At 44.0% G+C, this 19,074-nt stretch overlaps 1 protein-coding gene across 1 annotated transcript in view; it reads right to left on the bottom strand.

Annotated features, from left to right (window-relative positions):
* LOC131258327 (pentatricopeptide repeat-containing protein At1g74850, chloroplastic) overlaps positions 1-17,760 on the bottom strand; it is a 48,843-nt gene extending 31,083 nt beyond the window's left edge. Inside the window, exons 1-2 of the mRNA XM_058259572.1 lie at positions 16,118-17,760; positions 15,288-15,700 (exon numbers count right to left, since the gene is read on the bottom strand). Of these exons, the coding sequence (XP_058115555.1) occupies positions 15,288-15,700; positions 16,118-17,659 (1,955 nt within the window). The 5' untranslated portion in view covers positions 17,660-17,760. The remainder of the gene's footprint in view (positions 1-15,287; positions 15,701-16,117) is intronic.
* Positions 17,761-19,074: the final 1,314 nt, after the last annotated feature.

Below are 19,074 nucleotides of genomic sequence, written 5' to 3'. Positions count from 1 at the left end.
CGCTATCATTTGCAGAGGCATTGTCTAAAGATATTGAAGATTTTTTTTTCTCAATGCCCCACTCTACAAGACATTTGTACATGCAGTCTAAAATCATCAATCCAGTGTGAGGAGGCGCAAGATAACGAAAGTTTATGATTCTCTTGCAAAGCCTCCATTCGGCATCAATGTAGGGAGCAGTTAGTGACATATATACCGCTTTCGTTGATTAGATGTTGTCCACATATCTGATGCCAGGCTAATTCGAGAAATTGATTCCAACTATCCTTTCAACTTGAGCTTCTCGCTTTCATACATCTTCATGCACTCTCTCTTTATTGTTGTACGGGAGACCTTCTCGTTTCTGGGGTTAAGGCCTCTGGCTAATTCGACAAAAGCAGGACTCTCTACCATCTGAAATGGTCTTTCATTGGCAATAATAAATTTGGTCGTCAACTCATTCATATGGTCTTTGTTATACTTGTAAATGGACAATGTACCTTGCGACGGACCCACTAAAGATTGGGTAAATGAAAGTGTCTGTTGCCCTGGGGTCTGAGTTCTTACTTTTTTAAAACACTTCAGACTGTGTTTCTTCAGAGTTGTGGTCAACCCATCTGCTTGCTTAACATATTGAGTCTTGCAATACTTGCATTGTATCTTCACTGTGTCATTCCTTAGGGTTACTTCTTCAAAATCTTCCCACACTACCGATCTTTTTTTCGCTTTTCTCGTAATCTGTGACTGTGAGGTACTAATATCAATGGGCACCTCTTCATCTTCTAGACCTAATCATTCATCTTCCAAGATCATCGGCGATGTAACTGACAAACCACCTGGGGTATTGGAAAGACCCTCACTAGCCATCTAATAGTTGAAAAATACTAAATCATATTAGCATTAGCAATCTAATGCTAAAAGAGTTATACTAAACCCTGAATTAGTTACTCATCCAAGGTTGAATAGATTATAATACTTTCATATTCTCATTTAAACGCCCACGCCGAAAATTCGGCAGCAACTTCCCATGTCTCTCCAGATAAGTTGATCTTTTGTTACATTCCGATGTCAAATATCTAAACAATGTGAAGATATTTGACATTAGAAATGAAAAGGAAGAAACATATCCAGAGAGAAATGAGGAGATGGAACGCAGATTAGGCATGAACATTTAAATAGGTTATATGAAAGCATACTATCCATCTAACCTTGAACTGTCCAAAATGGGACAATTTGAGCGATTTCTATGCCACCAAAAACACACTATATCTATGTATGGCCACATAAAAATCCTCAAATGGGCAACTAATTATCTAACTCACAAGTCACAATAATAAGCTAAATTAGTTACCTATCCAAGGTTGGATATATTGTAATACTTTCATATTCCCATTTAAACGTCCACGCTGAAAATCCGGTAGCATCTCCCCATGTCTCTCCAGATAAGTTGATCTTCTGTTACATTCCGATGCCAAATATCTAAGCAATGTGAATATATTTGACATTAGAAATGAAAAGGAAAAAACATATCCAGAGAGAAATGAGGAGATGGAGCGCAGATCAGGCATGAACATTTAAATAGGTTATATAAAAGCATACCATCCATCTAACCTTGAACTGTCCAAAATGGAAATTTGAGTGATTTCTATGCCACCAAAAACACACTATATCGATGTATGGCCACATAGAAATCCTCAAATGGGCAACTAATTATCTAACTCACAAGTCACAATAATAAGTTAAGCAAAAAAAGTAATGTAATACATATTAAGCTAACTATATAATGCACAAAAATAAGATAAGCAAAAAAGCAATGTAATACAATTATGCAAACATATTAAGCTAACTGGTAACTACCTAATGCACAATAAGAACTAAGAAGCTAAGCAATAAGCAATGTAAATGGTAATTCCAAAAAATTTACTAATTGTTTAATTCAAAGTTTCAAATAAATAAAACACTTTTGCAATTTAGGAATTAGGGTTTAGGGATTAGGTTTAGGGTTTAGAGTTTAGGGTTAGAGTTTAGGGTTTAGGGTTAGGGGGTTAGGGTTAGTGTAAGGGTTAGGGTTAAGAGTTAAGGTTAAGGGTTTAGGGATTAAGGGTTTAGGGTTAGTGTTAAGGTTAGGGTTAGTGTTAGGGTTAGGGTTAGTGTTAGGCTTAGGGTTAAGGGTTAGTGTTAGGTTTAGGGATTAAGGGTTTAGGGTTTAGGGTTAGTGTTAGGGTTAGGGTTAAGGGGTTAGGGTTTAGGGTTTAGGGTTAGGGTTAGGGTTAGGGTTAGGGTTAAGGTTTAGGGTTTAGGGTTAGGGTTAGGTTTAAGGTTTAAGGTTTAAGGTTTAGGGTGTGGGGTGTAGGGTTTAGGGTTTAGGGTTTAGGGGTAGGGTTAGGGTTTAGGTTTAGGGTTAGGATTAGAGTTAGGGGTTTAGGGTTTAGGGTTTAGGGTTAGGGTTAGCTCGGCTGGACCACTAGCGGGACACTGCACCCGAACCAGCGAGGTCCCAAGATCGGCCGAACCACCAGCGAGCTAGGGCAGGACGCACCATGAAGTACGGTCCACCAGCGAGGTCGAGCCAAGGCGGGCCACCAGCTGCACCCAAGCCAGCGAGGTCCCGAGATCGGCCAAACCACCAGCGAGCCAGGGTGGGACCCACCATGAAGTGTGGTCCGCCAGTGAGATCGAGCTAGGGCGAGCCACCGGCGACAGCGAGCCAGTGAGGTCCCTAGATCGGCCAAACCACTAGCGAGCCAGGGCGGGACCCACCATTATGTATTGTATCCACACCGTCCATACATTTAGGGAGATCATTTTATGGCATGACGGCAAGTGGACCCCACCATAGAAAACAATGGGACCGACTCGCTACTGTCGTGTTCAGTAGCTAATCCGCATTCGTCCCGAGCCAAGGCGGGCCATGACCGAGGTCCCGAGCTCGGCCGAACAACCAGCAGCCTGCACGACTGCACCCGAGGTCTCGAGCCAGGGTGGGCCACCGGCGGCCTGCACCCAAGAAAAAAAAAAACTGAAAAAAAAACTTATAAAATTAACCTACCTGATGAATGGATGAGGATGACCGGTGAAGATAGGGTGTTGGGCAACTAACTAGCCTGGATTCTGATCGGGTTCGGTGCGGCACCGGCTCGGGTAGGGTTAGGGTTAGGGTAGATGAATGGTAAAGGTTAAAAAAAAAAAAAAAGATTATTAGATTTTATAGTACTCGATTCCGGTCCGGATCGGGTTTTGGATCGGATCGGATTCCGATCCAGATCAGGTTTCAAATCGGATCGAATCCGACTACATCAGATTTCCGATCGGGTTACTATGTAACCTGAACTCGACTCAATCGGGATTCGAATCCAAGTGGGTCTAGTCGATCCGAACCCAACCCTAGCATTCGGTTCGGGTCGAGTTGGATCCGACCAGTTCGGTCGAGTCGAGTCGGGTCCTGCCCACCTCTAATCGTAGCTATGGTTGTTCACGAGTCGAGCTAGCTCGAAAAACTCGCTCGACTTGGCTCGAGTCAGCTCGGATTGACTCGGCTTGAATGGCCGATTCGAGCCGAATCAAGCTAATTATTTGAAGCTCGAGTTGAGTTCAAGCCGAGTTCGACCAGGGAGCATTTCAACTCGACTCGACTCGAACTCGAGCTCGACTCGGCTCGATTAATAAATATGTTAAATATTATATATTATATATATCATAATATATATATATATATATATATATATATATATTATATCAATATAAGTTTTAAGTTTTAACTTTAAAAAAAAAAAACAAAAAAAAAAAACAAACAAACAAACCCTAGAGTCTCTACCCGACCGCACACACCCCCTTTCCCTTTCCCTTTCTTCTCTTTCTCTACCCGCTGCCAGCTGCATGCCCGCCCGGACCACCACCATCAGTTTTCATTTCAGCTCCACAATAGTATGATTTCAATCTCTTGAGATCTACTTCTTGGGCGAGAAACCTAAGAAATCTAAGATGGGTTCTTCTCAGATTTGTTAAAGCTTCAAGGAAATCCAATGATCTGATTTGCTAGAGCTCTTTACTTGGATTTCTGATCTGTGTTCTGCGCTGTTTCTTTTTTCGTAATTGCATTTATGCTGGTGGAAGAAGATTAAGAACAAATCGGTTCTTACAGGTTTCCTCATCCGATTCGAAGCTTTGCTTGGTTTTTTCATCGGGTTTTGCTTTGATTCTCCTAAGATTTTTGAATTTTTCATCAATGCAGGAGGATCAAGAACAGAATCCATTACTCTCTCACCCAACAAGCTCAAGCTCGACTCGAGGTAAACTCGACTCGACTCGAACTTGACTCGACAGCTTTGGCAAACAAGCCAAGCTTCAATGTTGAGCTTGAGGCCGAGCTCGAACTCAAGTACAGCATGGACAAGCCAAGTCGAGCTTGGCCCACCTCGACTTGACTCGGCTCAATGCCCACCTCTAATCGCAGCCAATGCCGATAACGAACTCGTGCCAACTAAAGTTACTTCTGGTTGGAGGATATGCATTGACTACCGAAAGTTCAATACCGTCATAAGGACCACTTTCATTTACCTTTCATTAATCAAATTTTAGAAAAGTTAGTTGGTCATTCTTACTATAGTTTCTTAGACGGGTATTTGGGCTATAATCAAATAGGGATAGCCCTTGAAGATTAAGAGAAGACAACGTTCACATGTCCGTTTAGCACCTTTGCTTACCGAAGGATGCCATTCGGACTGTGCAATATGCCCCTGCCACATTTCAACGATGTATGTTGAGCATTTTTTCTGACATGGTGGGGCAATATCTAGAAGTCTTCATGGATGATTTCTCTGTCTTCAGTCCATTCTTCAGCGAATGCCTTGAACATCTTAAACTTGTGCTAAAAAGATGCAAAGAGAACCCAACAACGTTTGGGCGAATAGTCTTCACCATAGGTTTATTCCCTATATAGGTGAGGGTTCGATTCCCCTCCTTGGCTTTACCCGATACATGTGGTTGTGGGTGATTGCATTGTATCCGCAGGGATTAGTCTCACTTCAAAAAAGAGGTGGGGACACCCTGTGTCTTCAAAAAAACAAAAAGATGTGAAGAGAAAATTTTGGTGCTAAATTGGGAAAAATGTCATTTCATGGTTCCTAAGGAAATAGACTGGCGAGGAGGAACTGTCGACGACGATGAAGATGACGACGACGATGAAGACGAAGACGACGACGTCGATGACGAGCTGACTTAGGCGTCGACTATTTTGTGTCCCTAATAAAATGCACTCCTCGTCGGACCCGAGTGATTTCGTGAACGATGAAAGGGTGAGGATAACCAAAACAGATAAGGTCACCGCACTAGAGAAAGGAAAGAACAAAGCTGTTGATTCTCGAGGGACAGCTAGTGGAGCAGAACATGAGGAATGGATTCAGGTTCAGTCCAAAAGAAGTAGGAGGGACCCTGTGGATATTGGACATCGGAAATACGCCTTATACCCTACTTTATATGTCCAAAGGTATCCTCATGGGTGGTTTCCAATCAACATTGAGAAGGTATTCGGTCAGGCGAGGGCCGTGATGGATGTTGTGATGCCTAGAGACAAATCAAGTGGGGCGTATCGCGGCTTCGCCCTCGTTCGCATGGGTAGTGAAGCTGAGTTGGCTAGAGTAGTTACTATGCTCCATGGTGTAAGTTTTAGAGGAAACAAAATACCGGTACAAAGGGCGCATTTTGGTCCGAAAATGCTTTCTGCTAAGCCAGGGTCTCAACAAAAGGGTCGGTCCAAATCTCTCCCCCCTCTACAGTCGTTTATCCCCGTCAACCTAAGTCGGATCTTCTACCCGATCGCGATCATTCAAGAGTTTAAATGAACAATCGTTCAAGGATGCTCTTCCCCCCCCCCCGTTTCGCTTGATCTCCCACCTTCGTCTAATCCTCCAAACCCCCAACCCCAATCAAGAACCCATTCTCTCTGAGAAAGTCGATTCCATCCTTGTCAGCCAGGATCTCTCCAATAAGGCCAGAGCTGATCTTTATGACTCGGTCGTCATAATCTGTAATGATGGTGCGACCTTGTCTCAGGTGAACGATTGGATATCTGAAACTAGGCCGGAAATTACAAGATAAAACCCCTGGGCTACAACGAGCTGTGGGTCAAGGTCTGTCCGGGGCTCAACCCGGAGATGTTGCTAATGGCGTGGCACCTGCACTCTGGAGGCCCCGTAGCCAAGGTGATGAAGTGGGAAGATTTCTCTATTTTCGGAATGGAGAATGTTTGGTTCCAGGTTTGGGGAATTCCGTTGGAACTCTGGTTTGATGAATTCTTCATTTCGATTGCAACCTTCCTCGGATCGTATTTGGAAGTAGACATCAAGACGAGGCTAGGAGAAGAGATTGGCGTCATTAGAGTGAGAGTTCGAAGGTGGAAGGATTCCCCTCCGCCTACGTCTGTTCGAGTCGTCGCTGACAGTCGGTTACTCGAATTTCTGGTCGTCAGAGAAGCCATGGATGAAGCCTATCCTCGTTGGGGCTACCTTTAGCACGCCAGGGAAGGTCCTCCGGTTCCAGTGGAGGCGCCAGCATCGCAGTCCTGTGCGGGTACACCACCACAGACCTCTGACGTCATTCCTTCAGATATCGAGGCTGGTGACCGCATCCTAGCCGTCCGTGAGACACGTGGTGCGATCACTCCCTCCAGGCCGCCCTCTCCTGTCGACACAGGCCCTCATGCGTCGAGCCCCTTAATGGGTGACGACGAGAACTCGACGCGTGGTTGCCTCGAAGAAGCTACGGGACCAACGAGTGGTCACAAAATGGTTTATCCTGCGGATATTAACAAGCGTGATACGATAGCCCATACACGTCAGCAGCTGGCGTCAGACGAATTTAATTCTTCTGCCAACTCATCCCCTCCGATACACTACATTCGACGTGTGTCCTCTAAAGCTGCCTCCTCGAGCCACTCCCCTGGACACGCGGCACACCATCTAGCTAGACGGCTTGCTAATACACACATTTCGATCGGGGACAGCGATACAGGTCCGGATCCGGGTTTGAATCTCAACCTTTCGTCTAAGTCGCTTCCTATCGGTCACCCTTCAAACTTTCATCCATTAGCCTTAACCTCTGACCACCTGCAACCCCTACCCTGCAATATCGGCTTTGATAAACCTTCTCGACCTGATTCGCCTTCAGCCATTTGGAAAACCCCCAACATGTTGCTCTCTCCCTCAGATGACGATTTATCCTTCTCCAACTCTTGCATTTCAGACTACCAGTCCCATTCCTCATTCCCCCCCTCACCTCTAAATTCCATCCCACCTTCTGCCGAATCCCTGGATCTTGGCCCCATCACCCTCTTGCAAGACAATTCCTCCTCCCAGGTGATTCTTGCTAAACCTCTCCAGATGATCGCCGATCCGGAGGCCGAGCCTACGCAAGCGATAGGCAAGAGTTCGGACATGCCCGATAAGATGCATAATAAACGATGGATTAGAGAGGCCGTCGAACACGTTGGAAGGGCTCTGGGCTTATCTTTTAGGGACCGTATGGAGGATTACATAGCCCTATTTCAGTGTATTGAGGAAAGAGGAAGACCCTGCCCCGAGATCAGACCGCAAGCGAAACGCAAAACCAAGCGCAGTGGTAACCGGGAACTTCAAGGTCTGGAATCTAGCCCAGGTCTAGTCACAGCCTCCAAGCCCAAGCAGCAGAGACAGGGGAACCGGGGAAGTCAAGTTGATCAATGAAGGTGCTTTCGTGGAATGTCAGGGGAGTGGGCTCCAAACATAAACGAAGCCTAATTAAAGCCACTATCGGTAGAAAAAGCCCAGATGTAGTTTATCTTCAGGAGACCAAAGTTCCTCTCTTCCAAAATAAGTTGTTGTCTTCGTTATGGAAGGCGCCTGATGTGAAGTGGACTACTCTGGACGCGGTCGGTAGCTCGGGAGGCATCCTTATTGCATGGAGAGCTTCTAAATGGGTTCTCCTCTCTTCTTCTAAAGCCTCCTTCTCGGTGTCCATCATTCTTCAAGATGAGCGTTCCTCTTTTCAATGTCTCATTTGTGCTGTTTATGGGCCTAATGTTGATTCTGCAAGGACTGATTTTTGGGATGAGTTAACCAGGGTTAGACAATCCTTCTCAGGCCCGTTCTGTGTGGTGGGTGATTTCAATGTCATTCGCTTCACTTAAGAACATTTTAGGAGGACGTCGTCGGCCATGCTCCAGTTCTCTAAATGGATTCAAACTCACGAGCTCATCGACCTTCCTCTCCTTGGGGCTAAATTCACCTGGACGAATGATCGCAGGTCCCCTATTCAGTCCAGGTTGGACAGATTTCTTGTCTCGACTGACTAGATAAAGGCTTTTCCCACTTCTCTCCAATCCGCTCTCCCTAGAACCACCTCAGATCATTGCCCCATCCTTTTGTCGATGGAGGAGGATAACTGGGGCCCGAAACCCTTTAGATTCAGCTCATCGTGGCTTCAGTCAGATGGGCTTAGCGACATGATCATTGAATGGTGGACTAGCTTCCAGGTGGAAGGCTTCGCTGGGCACAAGCTTTTATGTAAACTCAGGCTCCTTAAAGAGAAAATCAAGGAATGGCGCCAACAGGAAGTCTAGAAGAAGGAAGCTGAGGTGCTCTTCTATCGGAGCTGCAGGCAATCGATTCCCAGGCTGATGACATCCTGTTTTCTTCAAAAATCCTCGCCAAACGCATCAGCATCATTCAGGAACTTTCGAATAGAGCTCTAGAAGAAGAAGCCTCTTGGAGGATTAAATCCAAATCCAGATGGATTGCGGAGGGGGACAAAAATACCAAATTCTTCCACAACATTACTAATATGCAATTCAGGTCTAAGGTTATCCTTAGCATTTCCGATAAAGATGTCAGGGTGGAGGATAAACAGGAGATAGAAGACATTGCGATAAATCATTTCCAAGATCTCTTAACCTCCGACAAGTGGAGAAGACCGCATATTGATCACGCTTCTTTCAACTCTTTGGATGTTGCTGACGCTGCTCTCCTTGAGGCTCCTTTTTCCCTAGAAGAGATCAAGGCCGTTATCGATGCGATGGAAGGGGACAAGGCTCCGAGACCGGATGGTTTTCCGATCAGTTTTTACAAGTCGTTCTGGGACACGATTCACTTAGATGTCCTTCATTTCTTCCATGAATTTCATAGTCGAGGAAGGCCCTCGAAAGGGCTTGGGGCTTCCTTCATTGCTCTCATTCCCAAGGTCGCAGGGGCTGTTTCCTTCTCCAAATTCATACCAATCAACTTGATAGGGAGTCCCTACAAAATCCTTGCTAAAACCCTCTCTTTCCGCCCGTCGAAGGTCATAGCCAAACTCATATCACCGAATCAGAATGCCTTCATCAAAGGCAGACAGATCATCGATGGGGCTCTGATTGCAAATGAAGTTCTCCACTCCTGTCACAAGATTCATTCAAGCAGTATTTTCTACATGGTGGACGTGGCCAAGGCTTATGATCACGTTGACTGGGGTTTCCCGAGGTACATGTTACACCGCATGGGCTTTGGCGCCAAGTGGAGAAAGTGGATCGATTCTTGCATCGGGTCTGCTCACTTCTTAGTCATCCTCAACGGGTCCCCTAGGGGCTTCTTCAAAAGCTCTAGAGGTTTGCATCAAGGGGACCCCCTCTCCCCTCTTCTCTTCCTTATTGTTGGCGAGGCACTCTCCAAAATTCTGATCAGAGGTCAAGACCATGGCATCCTTCATGGTTTACCGATGCCGGGACTGTCACACCCTCTCACACACATCCAGTTTGTAGATGATATTTTAATCTTTTCTGAGTCTTCTTCTCAGTACGTTGAACATCTCCGAATTGCTCTCCACTGTTTTCAGGTAGTGTCTGGTCTAAGGATTAACATGGGCAAATCAAAGCTGCTTGGAATTAATGTCACCCCAGAAACGTTGCACTCTTTTGCCAACATTCTCGGCTGTCAGACCCAATTGTTCCCTACCACTTTCATCAGTCTGCCCCTCTCTATGGGGACACCCCCCCCCCCCTAAAAAAAATCTATGTGGACAAGGTGATTAGTAAATTTCACAAATATCTGGCGACGTGGAAATGTCGATACCTCTCTTTGAGAGGTCGTCTTACCCTGATTAAAGCTGCTCTGACGAATCTCCCCCTGTATTACATATCTCTGTTCGAGTGCCCGGCCTTGGTTCTGAAGGCCATTGACAAGATCAGGAGAGATTTTTTTGTGATTTGGAAAAGAAAATCAGAAGAAATTCCATCTTTTGGAATGTAAGGAAGTCTGTAAAATGTTCAAGGAAGGTGGTGCTAATGTCAAAAATCTGAAAGTCATGAACAAAGCCTTGCTAGGCAAATGGTCCTGGAGAATAGCAACTGAAAAGGAAGCTCTTTGGACTTCAATTATTAAAGGCAAGTATGGCTCTTCTCCTGGAAACTGGTGGACTAAAGACTCCTCTTTTACAAGGCCTCCCACATCTGGAAAGGCATTCTTCGGGCTAAGAATTCGGTCCTTCAGAAGTGCATTTTTGAGCTGGGTAACGGTTCGTCTATTCGCTTCTGAGAAGATCACTGGGTGGGGGATGATATCCTCAAACATCAGTTTCCTAATATTTACCGCTTGGCCCCTAACAAAAATACCTTCGTCAACAGATGCTTCGATGTCATGCCAGCTCATGTTGTTTGGGACATCAGATGCTCTAGGAATCTGACCGATAGCAAAGCCACTGAGTTTATGGCTGTCCAGGATTGCTTATCCAAGAGGCTCTCCAGGATTACTTATGCAAGATCAGGCCCCTCCTCAATCAGCAAGATAACATTGTTTGGAAAGTACATAAGTCTGGAAAATTCTCGGTCAAGTCTCTATACTCTCTTATTTATCCTACATCGACCTCTTCTCAGGTTGTCTCCTCTTTCATTTGGAAATACCCCCCCGGTTGGCTGGTGGGCCAAAATAAAATCCTTACCGTTGATAATCTTACTAAAAGGGGCATGTAGATTGTCAATATTTGTCTTTGCTGCATGAGGGAAGCAGAAACTGTGAATCATTTGTTGGTTCACTACCCTTTCGTTTCTCAGATATTGGCGGGTTTTTTCCACATTTTCTCGATCAATAGGTGCATCCCGGAGACGGCTTCTAGCCTTCTTTCCTCCTGGCATGGCCTCAAGTTGGATAAGAAGAGAAATATCGTCTAGCGCATGGCTATTCTAGCGATCTAGTGGTCAGTTTGGGAAGAGCGAAATGAAAGATGCTTTAACGATTCTTCCTCTTTGGCTTCTACTGTGGGGTCCAGGGCTCAGAGAATGTTGATAGAATGGGCTTCTAATGTTAAGGGCTCTCTTTTGTGTGATCTTAGTTTTCTTGGGCGTTAGTAGCTTTCTACTATCTCAGCATATTGCTTCTCTTTTAGCCCTTTGTTTTTCGTTGTTCTCTTTGTTTCTCTTGTTTTTTCCTCTTTAATGAATCCGTTGCTTTATAAAAAATTTAAAAAAAAAAAAAAAACAAAAACGGTTCCCAAGGAAATAGTTCTTGGACCATAATTTCGTCCAATTTTGGTGTTAAATTGGGAAAAATGTCATTTCATGTCATTTCGTCCATTCTTCAGCGAATGCCTTGAACATCTTAAACTTGTGCTTAAAAGATGCGATGAGAACCCAACAAGGTTTGGGCAAATGGTCTTCACCATAGGTTTGCTCCCTATATAGGTGAGGGTTCGATTCCCCTCCTTGGCTTTACCCGATACATGTGGTTGTGAGTGATTGCATTGTATCCGCAGGGATTAGTCTCACTTCAAAAAAGAGGTGGGGACACCTTGTGTCTTAAAAAAAACAAAAAGATGCGAAGAGAAATTTTTGGTGCTAAATTGGGAAAAATGTCATTTCATGGTTCCCAAGGAAATAGTTCTTGGACCATAATTTCGTCCAAGGGAATTGAGGTGGATAAGTCTAAAATTAATTTAATCTCTAACCTACCTCCACCCAAAAGCATACGTGACGTGCGATCCTTTCTAGGACAAGTTGGGTTCTATAGAAGAGTCATTAAAGAATTGAGGTGGATAAGCCTAAAATTGATTTAATCTCTAACCTACCTCCACCCAAAAGCATACGTGACGTGCGATCCTTTGTAGGACAAGCTGGGTTCTATAGAAGATTCATTAAGGACTTTAGTCATCTCTCTCATCCTCTATGCAATCTCCTACAAAGGATGTTCCATACGAGTGGAGCAAAGAATGCCAATGAGCTTTCTCTAAGCTCAAGGCTATGTTGACCACCGCTCCTATCATGCAACCGCCCGATTGGAATATTCTTTTTGAGATTATGTGCGATGCGTCTGATTATTCAGTTTGAGACTATGTGATTTACTATGCGAGTAGAACTCTAAATTCTGCTCAAGTGAACTACTCTACTACGGAGAAGGAACTCTTAGCCGTAGTATTCGCTTTGGACAAATTTAAGTCCTACTTGATCGGATCCAAGATCATCATCTAAACTGATCATTCGGTGCTGAAGTACCTTCTTTCTAAGAAGGATGCGAAGCCCCACTTGATAAGATGGATCCTTCTACTCCAAGAGTTTGACATTGAAATGCGCGATAAGAAGGGAGTAGAGAATATAGTGGTTGACCATCTCTCTAGACTTGGCCTACCCAATTCCCTTGAGACGACACCAATAAATGACATGTTCCTTGACGAACAATTGTTTAAACTTTCCTAATTACCTTGGTTAGCTGATATCGCTGATTATCTTGCCACGAGTTTCACGCCAATCCATTGGACTGCACAACATAAGAAGAAATTCTACACCGAGGTACGCAAATTTATCTGGTATGACCCCTACTTGTTTAAATATTACCCAGATCAGATTTGAAGGAGATGTGTGCCCGATAATGAATATCAAAGCGTAATCTCCTTTTGTCATTCTCAAGCCTGTGGTGGTCACTTTTCCACTAAAAAGGCCACGGCCAAAATTTTGCAGTGCGGCTTTTATTGGCCCACTGTATTCAAAGATACTCAGGAGTTTTACAAAGCTTGTGGGCATTGTCAAAAATTGGGAGGGTTGTCCCGTCAAAACATGATGCCATTGAACCCCATTCTAATTATTGAAGCATTCGATTGTTGGGGCATTGATTTCATGGGACCATTCCCCCAATCCTTTGGAAACATTTACATCTTGTTAGCAGTAGACTGTGTTACCAAGTAGGTCGAGGCGATCTCGTGCCAGAATTATGATCATCAAACGATCATTCGATTCTTAAAAGAAAACATCATTTCCCGGTTCGGAACACCTCGAGCCATCATAAGTGATGGAGGTTCACACTTTTGCAATAGGCCATTCGAGAACTTAATGAAGAAATATGGCATCTCTCACCGAGTTATTACTATAACGCAGCCCTGCACTTGGGGTTGTGAACAAGTTTTTGGTGCCCAAAACTTGTTCACAAAAAACTTGTTCACAACCCCAAGTGCAGGGCTGCGCTATAGTAATAACTCAGTAAGACCGAGGTCAAATCCACAGGGACTTATTCTCGTTCTAGTTTTAATTATTTTCAGAATACGTACACTTTATACAGACATGGATAAGGGACCATGGATAAAACTCACCATTTCTCAAAATACAAGGGATGGGTAAGTGATGAGGACATCCGAGCACAAGTCAGAATATACCAGAGTAGAGCTTTGGCCCCAATTTCTTTATGGCTAAGTGATCATTACATGGAGCCCAGTGGGCTCAATTTGAATTCTTAGCCACGTTGAATGCCCCACATGCATGATCGTGCATCTTTAAAGATCCCACACTAGGAAGATGCATGTGGGCTACCTAGTTAAGAGTACTGGACTGTTGGATCAATTGGATACATCTATCAGACCGTTGGATTTGCACGATAGGCCATCTTGACCATTGGACCATTTTGATGGTTGGGTCATCTTAATCGTGGACTCATATTGGACACTAGTTTTAGTTATTTTGTTTAGTTAGCTTGATTATTTTGATTTATTTTATGATTTAGTTAATACTATGGGTGTTTTGGATATATTTTAAGTAATAAGGGTCGTTTTGTGAAAAATCACTCTTGAGACTATAAAAGGCTTGGACGTCCCTACCCTAGCCCATTATTGAACTTATGTAATAAATTTCTTCTCTCTCTTTGCTTTGTGATGAAGCAACATCGCTTGAGATTGGAGTAATTTGGTGTGATGCCATGGAGTGATTCCAAGTTACCCTTCACTTTCATTCTCTTCAATCAAAAGGTATTTCTTCACTTCTCTCTCTCTTTCTTTCTAAGTTTCTTTTCTTCTTTCTCCATGAATGAACAACCCCTACATCCATTCTTTTTTCTTCCTTCTTCCATCCCTTACACCCTCAACCTATCCTAACCCAAACTTCCACCCAACCCATTCCTCCTTATCATATAGCCATATGGCCATACCAGTCATACCCTCCTGTCCGCACAACCATACGAACAGACTTATACGGCTGTCCGTACAGTCAGCCTCCCCTTCCTCTTGTCCTTCGTTTCCCCTATTTAAGCCCTAATCCCTAAAACCCCTAATCCCAACCCTAGTTTCCTACAAACTTAACCCTAAATCCCTAAAACTTCAATCCCTAATTCCTAAATCCAAAACCTCCAAATCCCCAAGCATTATTTTCCCCAAATCTGAAAATCTGAACCTATTTCCCAATTCCTTAACCTCGAAATCAATCCAAGCTTACCAACCCTAATAAAGTCAAGTACTTCTATTAAATGATGATTAGTACCTATGCTTAGATGGAAGTTCTACCTTCCATAGATCTTGATCAATTGATATCTACATTGTGGGACTGTCAGATATCTTGAACTCAAACATGTTACATAACTGAATTTTTAAAATTTGTAATAGATCAGCTTTACTTTGTGCTTTTATTGCTCTAATTAATTTGTTATTTAATTTCTTTACATCATTCTAGGTTAGATCATCCGTCCTACATCATTAAGTAGATGCTATTATCCCATTTGCAATATGTTATTCATATTCTTTCTTATGGGTTTTACTCAAAACGCTCAATCCAATTAATTTTTAGCTTTATTAAACAAGCTCTCTCTTTCTTTTTTTTCTTTTTCTTTTTAATCTATCGCACATAATAAATAAATGTGATGATGATCCTAAACAGGCTTTAAGAGGACAGCTGCCTTGCAAGTCTTCCATGAACATCACTAAGTTACATCTCTACCTTTATGTTGGTTTCATAAAATCAAATCATGAATAACGACCATGAGAACAATATCCAGGAAACACGAAAGCAAATGCTACAAACACAAAAATAATCAAAATAGAATACAAGATAGAGTGCTGACCTGTCGCTTTTCGTATAGACTGACAGTAACAAGCAGTAGGATATAATGCTAGGCATAATTCCTGATGCCTGAATCTCCAAGAAGCGCTCTCTACTCTCCTCTAAAAGACCTGCAGAACAGTAAACATGCAAGAGTGCCTCGAGCGTCCGCTCGTCAGGATTGCATCTTGCCTTCTCCATGTCTAAATAAGCTTTCAAAGCATCTTCAAACTGGCCCCCCTGGCTGAAAGCTTCAATCAGGCCATTAAATGAATCTGCATTCCGTGCGACTCCCGAACCATTCATCCTCCACAAGATTGCTTGGGACTCCTTATAAAGTCCACCTCTAGCAAATGCATGTATCAGCGAGTTGTAGGTGTGCACAGTTGGCTTACTGCCAACCTCATTCATTGTGTTAAATGCGACAAGAGTTTCCTGAAGCAAATAGTAGAAGAATGATGACTTTGATGTTGGAGATGTTCTTTCAAAACGTACATCACAGGGAAATGCTAAGGCAATTTGTGCAAGGAAATATTTGAGAGCAACATGTACCAAAATGACATGTGTTGAAGATCCAGACCATTTATAAGGTGGGACCCAGCATGAACATACACTGACACAAATATCAGGCAGGACCACTCATGCAGTAGGCAATGCATATTAGAAAATTGAAAGATGGAGAAGAAATGACTGATGATCTATATTCAACACATGCATGGTCCACTCGTCATATTTGGACCAAGGTGTCTACACAGTAAGCCCCATTTGATGAATGGCTCATATCTCATGCATGTGCTAGAAATTCCTCTTAAAATTCCATTCCCAAACCACCACATAAAACAGGGCATGTACCTCATATAAAGCAGCCTGTCCAAATGCTTCGACGACTCCGCTGTAAGCCTTGGAACTGGGCACCAATCCCTTGCTGTTCATATGCAACAGGATCCGTTTTGCATCTTCGTGGAGCCCACCCTTCCCGCAAGCAAATATCAGACCTTCATATGTCTCCATGTTGGGCTCCACATTCTCCTCCACCATATCATGGAACAGAGTCACAACCTCTTTAAAATATCCGCCCTCCCCGAAAACCTGTATAAGGATATTGTAAGTCGCAGCATCCGGCTCAGTGCTGCTGACCTTCATTTCCAGGAACAGCTCCCGCACATCATCATACCGCCCGTTCCTCCCATACAAATTTAACAGGATGCTATAGGTGGTGGCATTCGGCGTGCATCCTGCCGCCTTCATCTGCCTGAATACATCCATTGACTCTTTCATGGAGCCAGAACAGGCATGTGCCTCTAACAGCACGTTGTAGGAAGTGGTGTCAGGGAGATTGCCATCAGATTCCATCTCCCCGAGGAGTTCGGAGACCTTTCCGAGCCTGCCCAGTTTCCCAAAGGTCTCGACGAGGTAGGTGTGAGTGGTGACATCAGGGACAACGCCAGCTTCATTCATGCTCCGGAAGACCATCTCGGCCTCATCGCCAAGGCTGCGGGCGGCGCAGGCACTGAGCAAAGTGTTGAAGGTGACAAGGTCAGGCTGGATGCCCTGGTGCTTCATCTCAGCAAAAAGGCCCAAGAGGTCCTCCCAATCAAGGCCACCACGGGCACAGGCACTGAGGACAGTGTTGTAGGTGAGGATGGTGGGGGGGATCTTGTCGGAGGTCTTCATGCGGTGGAGGAGATCAAGTGAGGTGCGGTAGTGGCCATTGCGGCCGTATGCATTGATGAGAGCAGTGAAGGAGAGAACAGAGTGGGGGACGCCATGGGAAGGCATTTCATCGAATATTTCCTGGGCCTTGTCAAGTAGCCCCTCACGGCCGAGGATGCCTATCATAATGGTGTAGATGTGGTCATTGGGCTTACACCAGAGCTGGCGCTGCATGTACTTGAAGAGGCGGAGAGAGCGCTGCCAATCGCCACGATGGGCAAACTCCTTGAACACAAGGGCAAAGTCATTGAGAGAGAGTTTGTTCTTGAAGACATCGAGGCAGCGGGCTATGCTGCCACGAGGGGGCAGGCTGCTGAGCTTGTTTATAAGCGTCTCGACATCATAGCTGTATTTACCTTTCTCGACTGTGACAGAAGGGTTCCCCAGGATGAGTTCCTTGGGTTTGGCACGTGGGGGGCTAGGTCTGGTTTCACCTAGGAGAGGGAGGAAAGTGGTGGTTCTCTTTGAGGTGGATGAGGATAGCGGAGGCCTACCACCCCATCGATGGCGATGGCGGAAGGAGAGAGAAGGAATTACATTATCATTATAAGATTGGTGGTGGTGATGATTAGAGGAGGAGGAGGAGGAGGAGGAGGAGGAGGATCTTGTTGTCGCAGTAGAAGTCCTACTGTATGTAAGACTGGGAAATGGGGAGGAGGCGAGGAGCGAAGCCATTATCATCACTGTTTCAACTTCATCTGTTGGTGGTGCTGCTGTTGTTAACGATGGATATCCAAACCAAAACGGCAGTTCGGATGCAAGTAGATTTAGACATTTTCTGTGAATCTTAAGGCATGTTTGATTTTTCGGCTCAAGTGTAATTACCATGTAAATCGGTTATAATTATTTACCTAAGTAATTACCACATATTTCCTAATGCGACGAGACAACTTACTCTTTTAACACTTAAATCGAGAAATTTACAATATCAATGTGGGGCCATCTTAATGTATGTTACTTATCCACGCTGCTCATTTGTTATGCCTGGCGAATTTATGGCATGAGCAAAAAAATGAGGCAAATCCAAAGCTCAAGTGGACCACACCACAGGAAACAACGGTAATCGAACACCTACCATTAAAAACTTGTCGGGGCCCTTAAAAGTTTTGGATCAAGCTGATATTTGTGTTTTTGTAACCGCCCGAATTTTCACGGCCAGAGTATGTACTCGTGCCCGAGGAAATCGGGTGTTAATAATGTACAATTGGATGCTCTGAAATCACACCTTATTTTTTTCGTTTGTTTACATCCAGATACATTCATAAAGGTAACATTCACAATAATAAAATCAACTGTATTAATTATATTTCGTCAGAGTAAAAGAATAATCAAATGGCATCATAATGGAAGGTTTATTACAACATCAGAGTTCACAGCTGAAGTATAAAACTAAATAGTAAAATTGTCTTCTTAGTCTTTCGAGATAATCTTCTATAAGGAAGTAGTCATCTAGGTCGTCAATTTGTACGCCACCTGCATCAACTGTACAGTTGGAAGAGGATCAATGCCCTACTCATAGTGAAGGTTATCCTTTAAGATTAACAATAATTCAAGAAATTCATAACAGGTAAAGTAAGGGTCTGATACGTCCCGAACTCCACTAACACGAGGGTATCAGCATGTGCAAACAACCTACATGAGATGCATGCCTAGCAAAGTATGTGGGGCTCATCATACGTAGTGATCATCACATTGTGGAATACGATTTATAGATAACCGGCTCGACCCGCATCGCATAACTACGGATATTCGTCGGCATGGCCAACGCTACCGTGGATTTACGAGAACTCCTCAGAGCGCACAACACATGGGCTGGGTGAATTACGTGACACGATTGTTCATGGAGCGACTATTTGGGACATTCAATCCCGAAGTGATGTGACACTGCATTTGCGAATTACACACATCGATTTGTGCACCACTACCCGAAGGCTCAAGGACTTACGTGCCCCAATAAGGTCTCTAACCAGAGCGCATTACGTCCATGATAGAATATTTGAATCACTAGTTGTGATACATCTTACACTTACTGAATCATAACAGATATAACTGAACCCGAATAATAAAGAATATCAACTGAATTATGGAGGTTCTGG

This window comes from Magnolia sinica, chromosome 10 (assembly GCF_029962835.1).
Source record: "Magnolia sinica isolate HGM2019 chromosome 10, MsV1, whole genome shotgun sequence".
NCBI lineage: Eukaryota > Viridiplantae > Streptophyta > Magnoliopsida > Magnoliales > Magnoliaceae > Magnolia > Magnolia sinica.
Note: the sequence above shows the minus strand (reverse complement) of the source record. Positions and strands in the feature narration are given on the sequence as shown.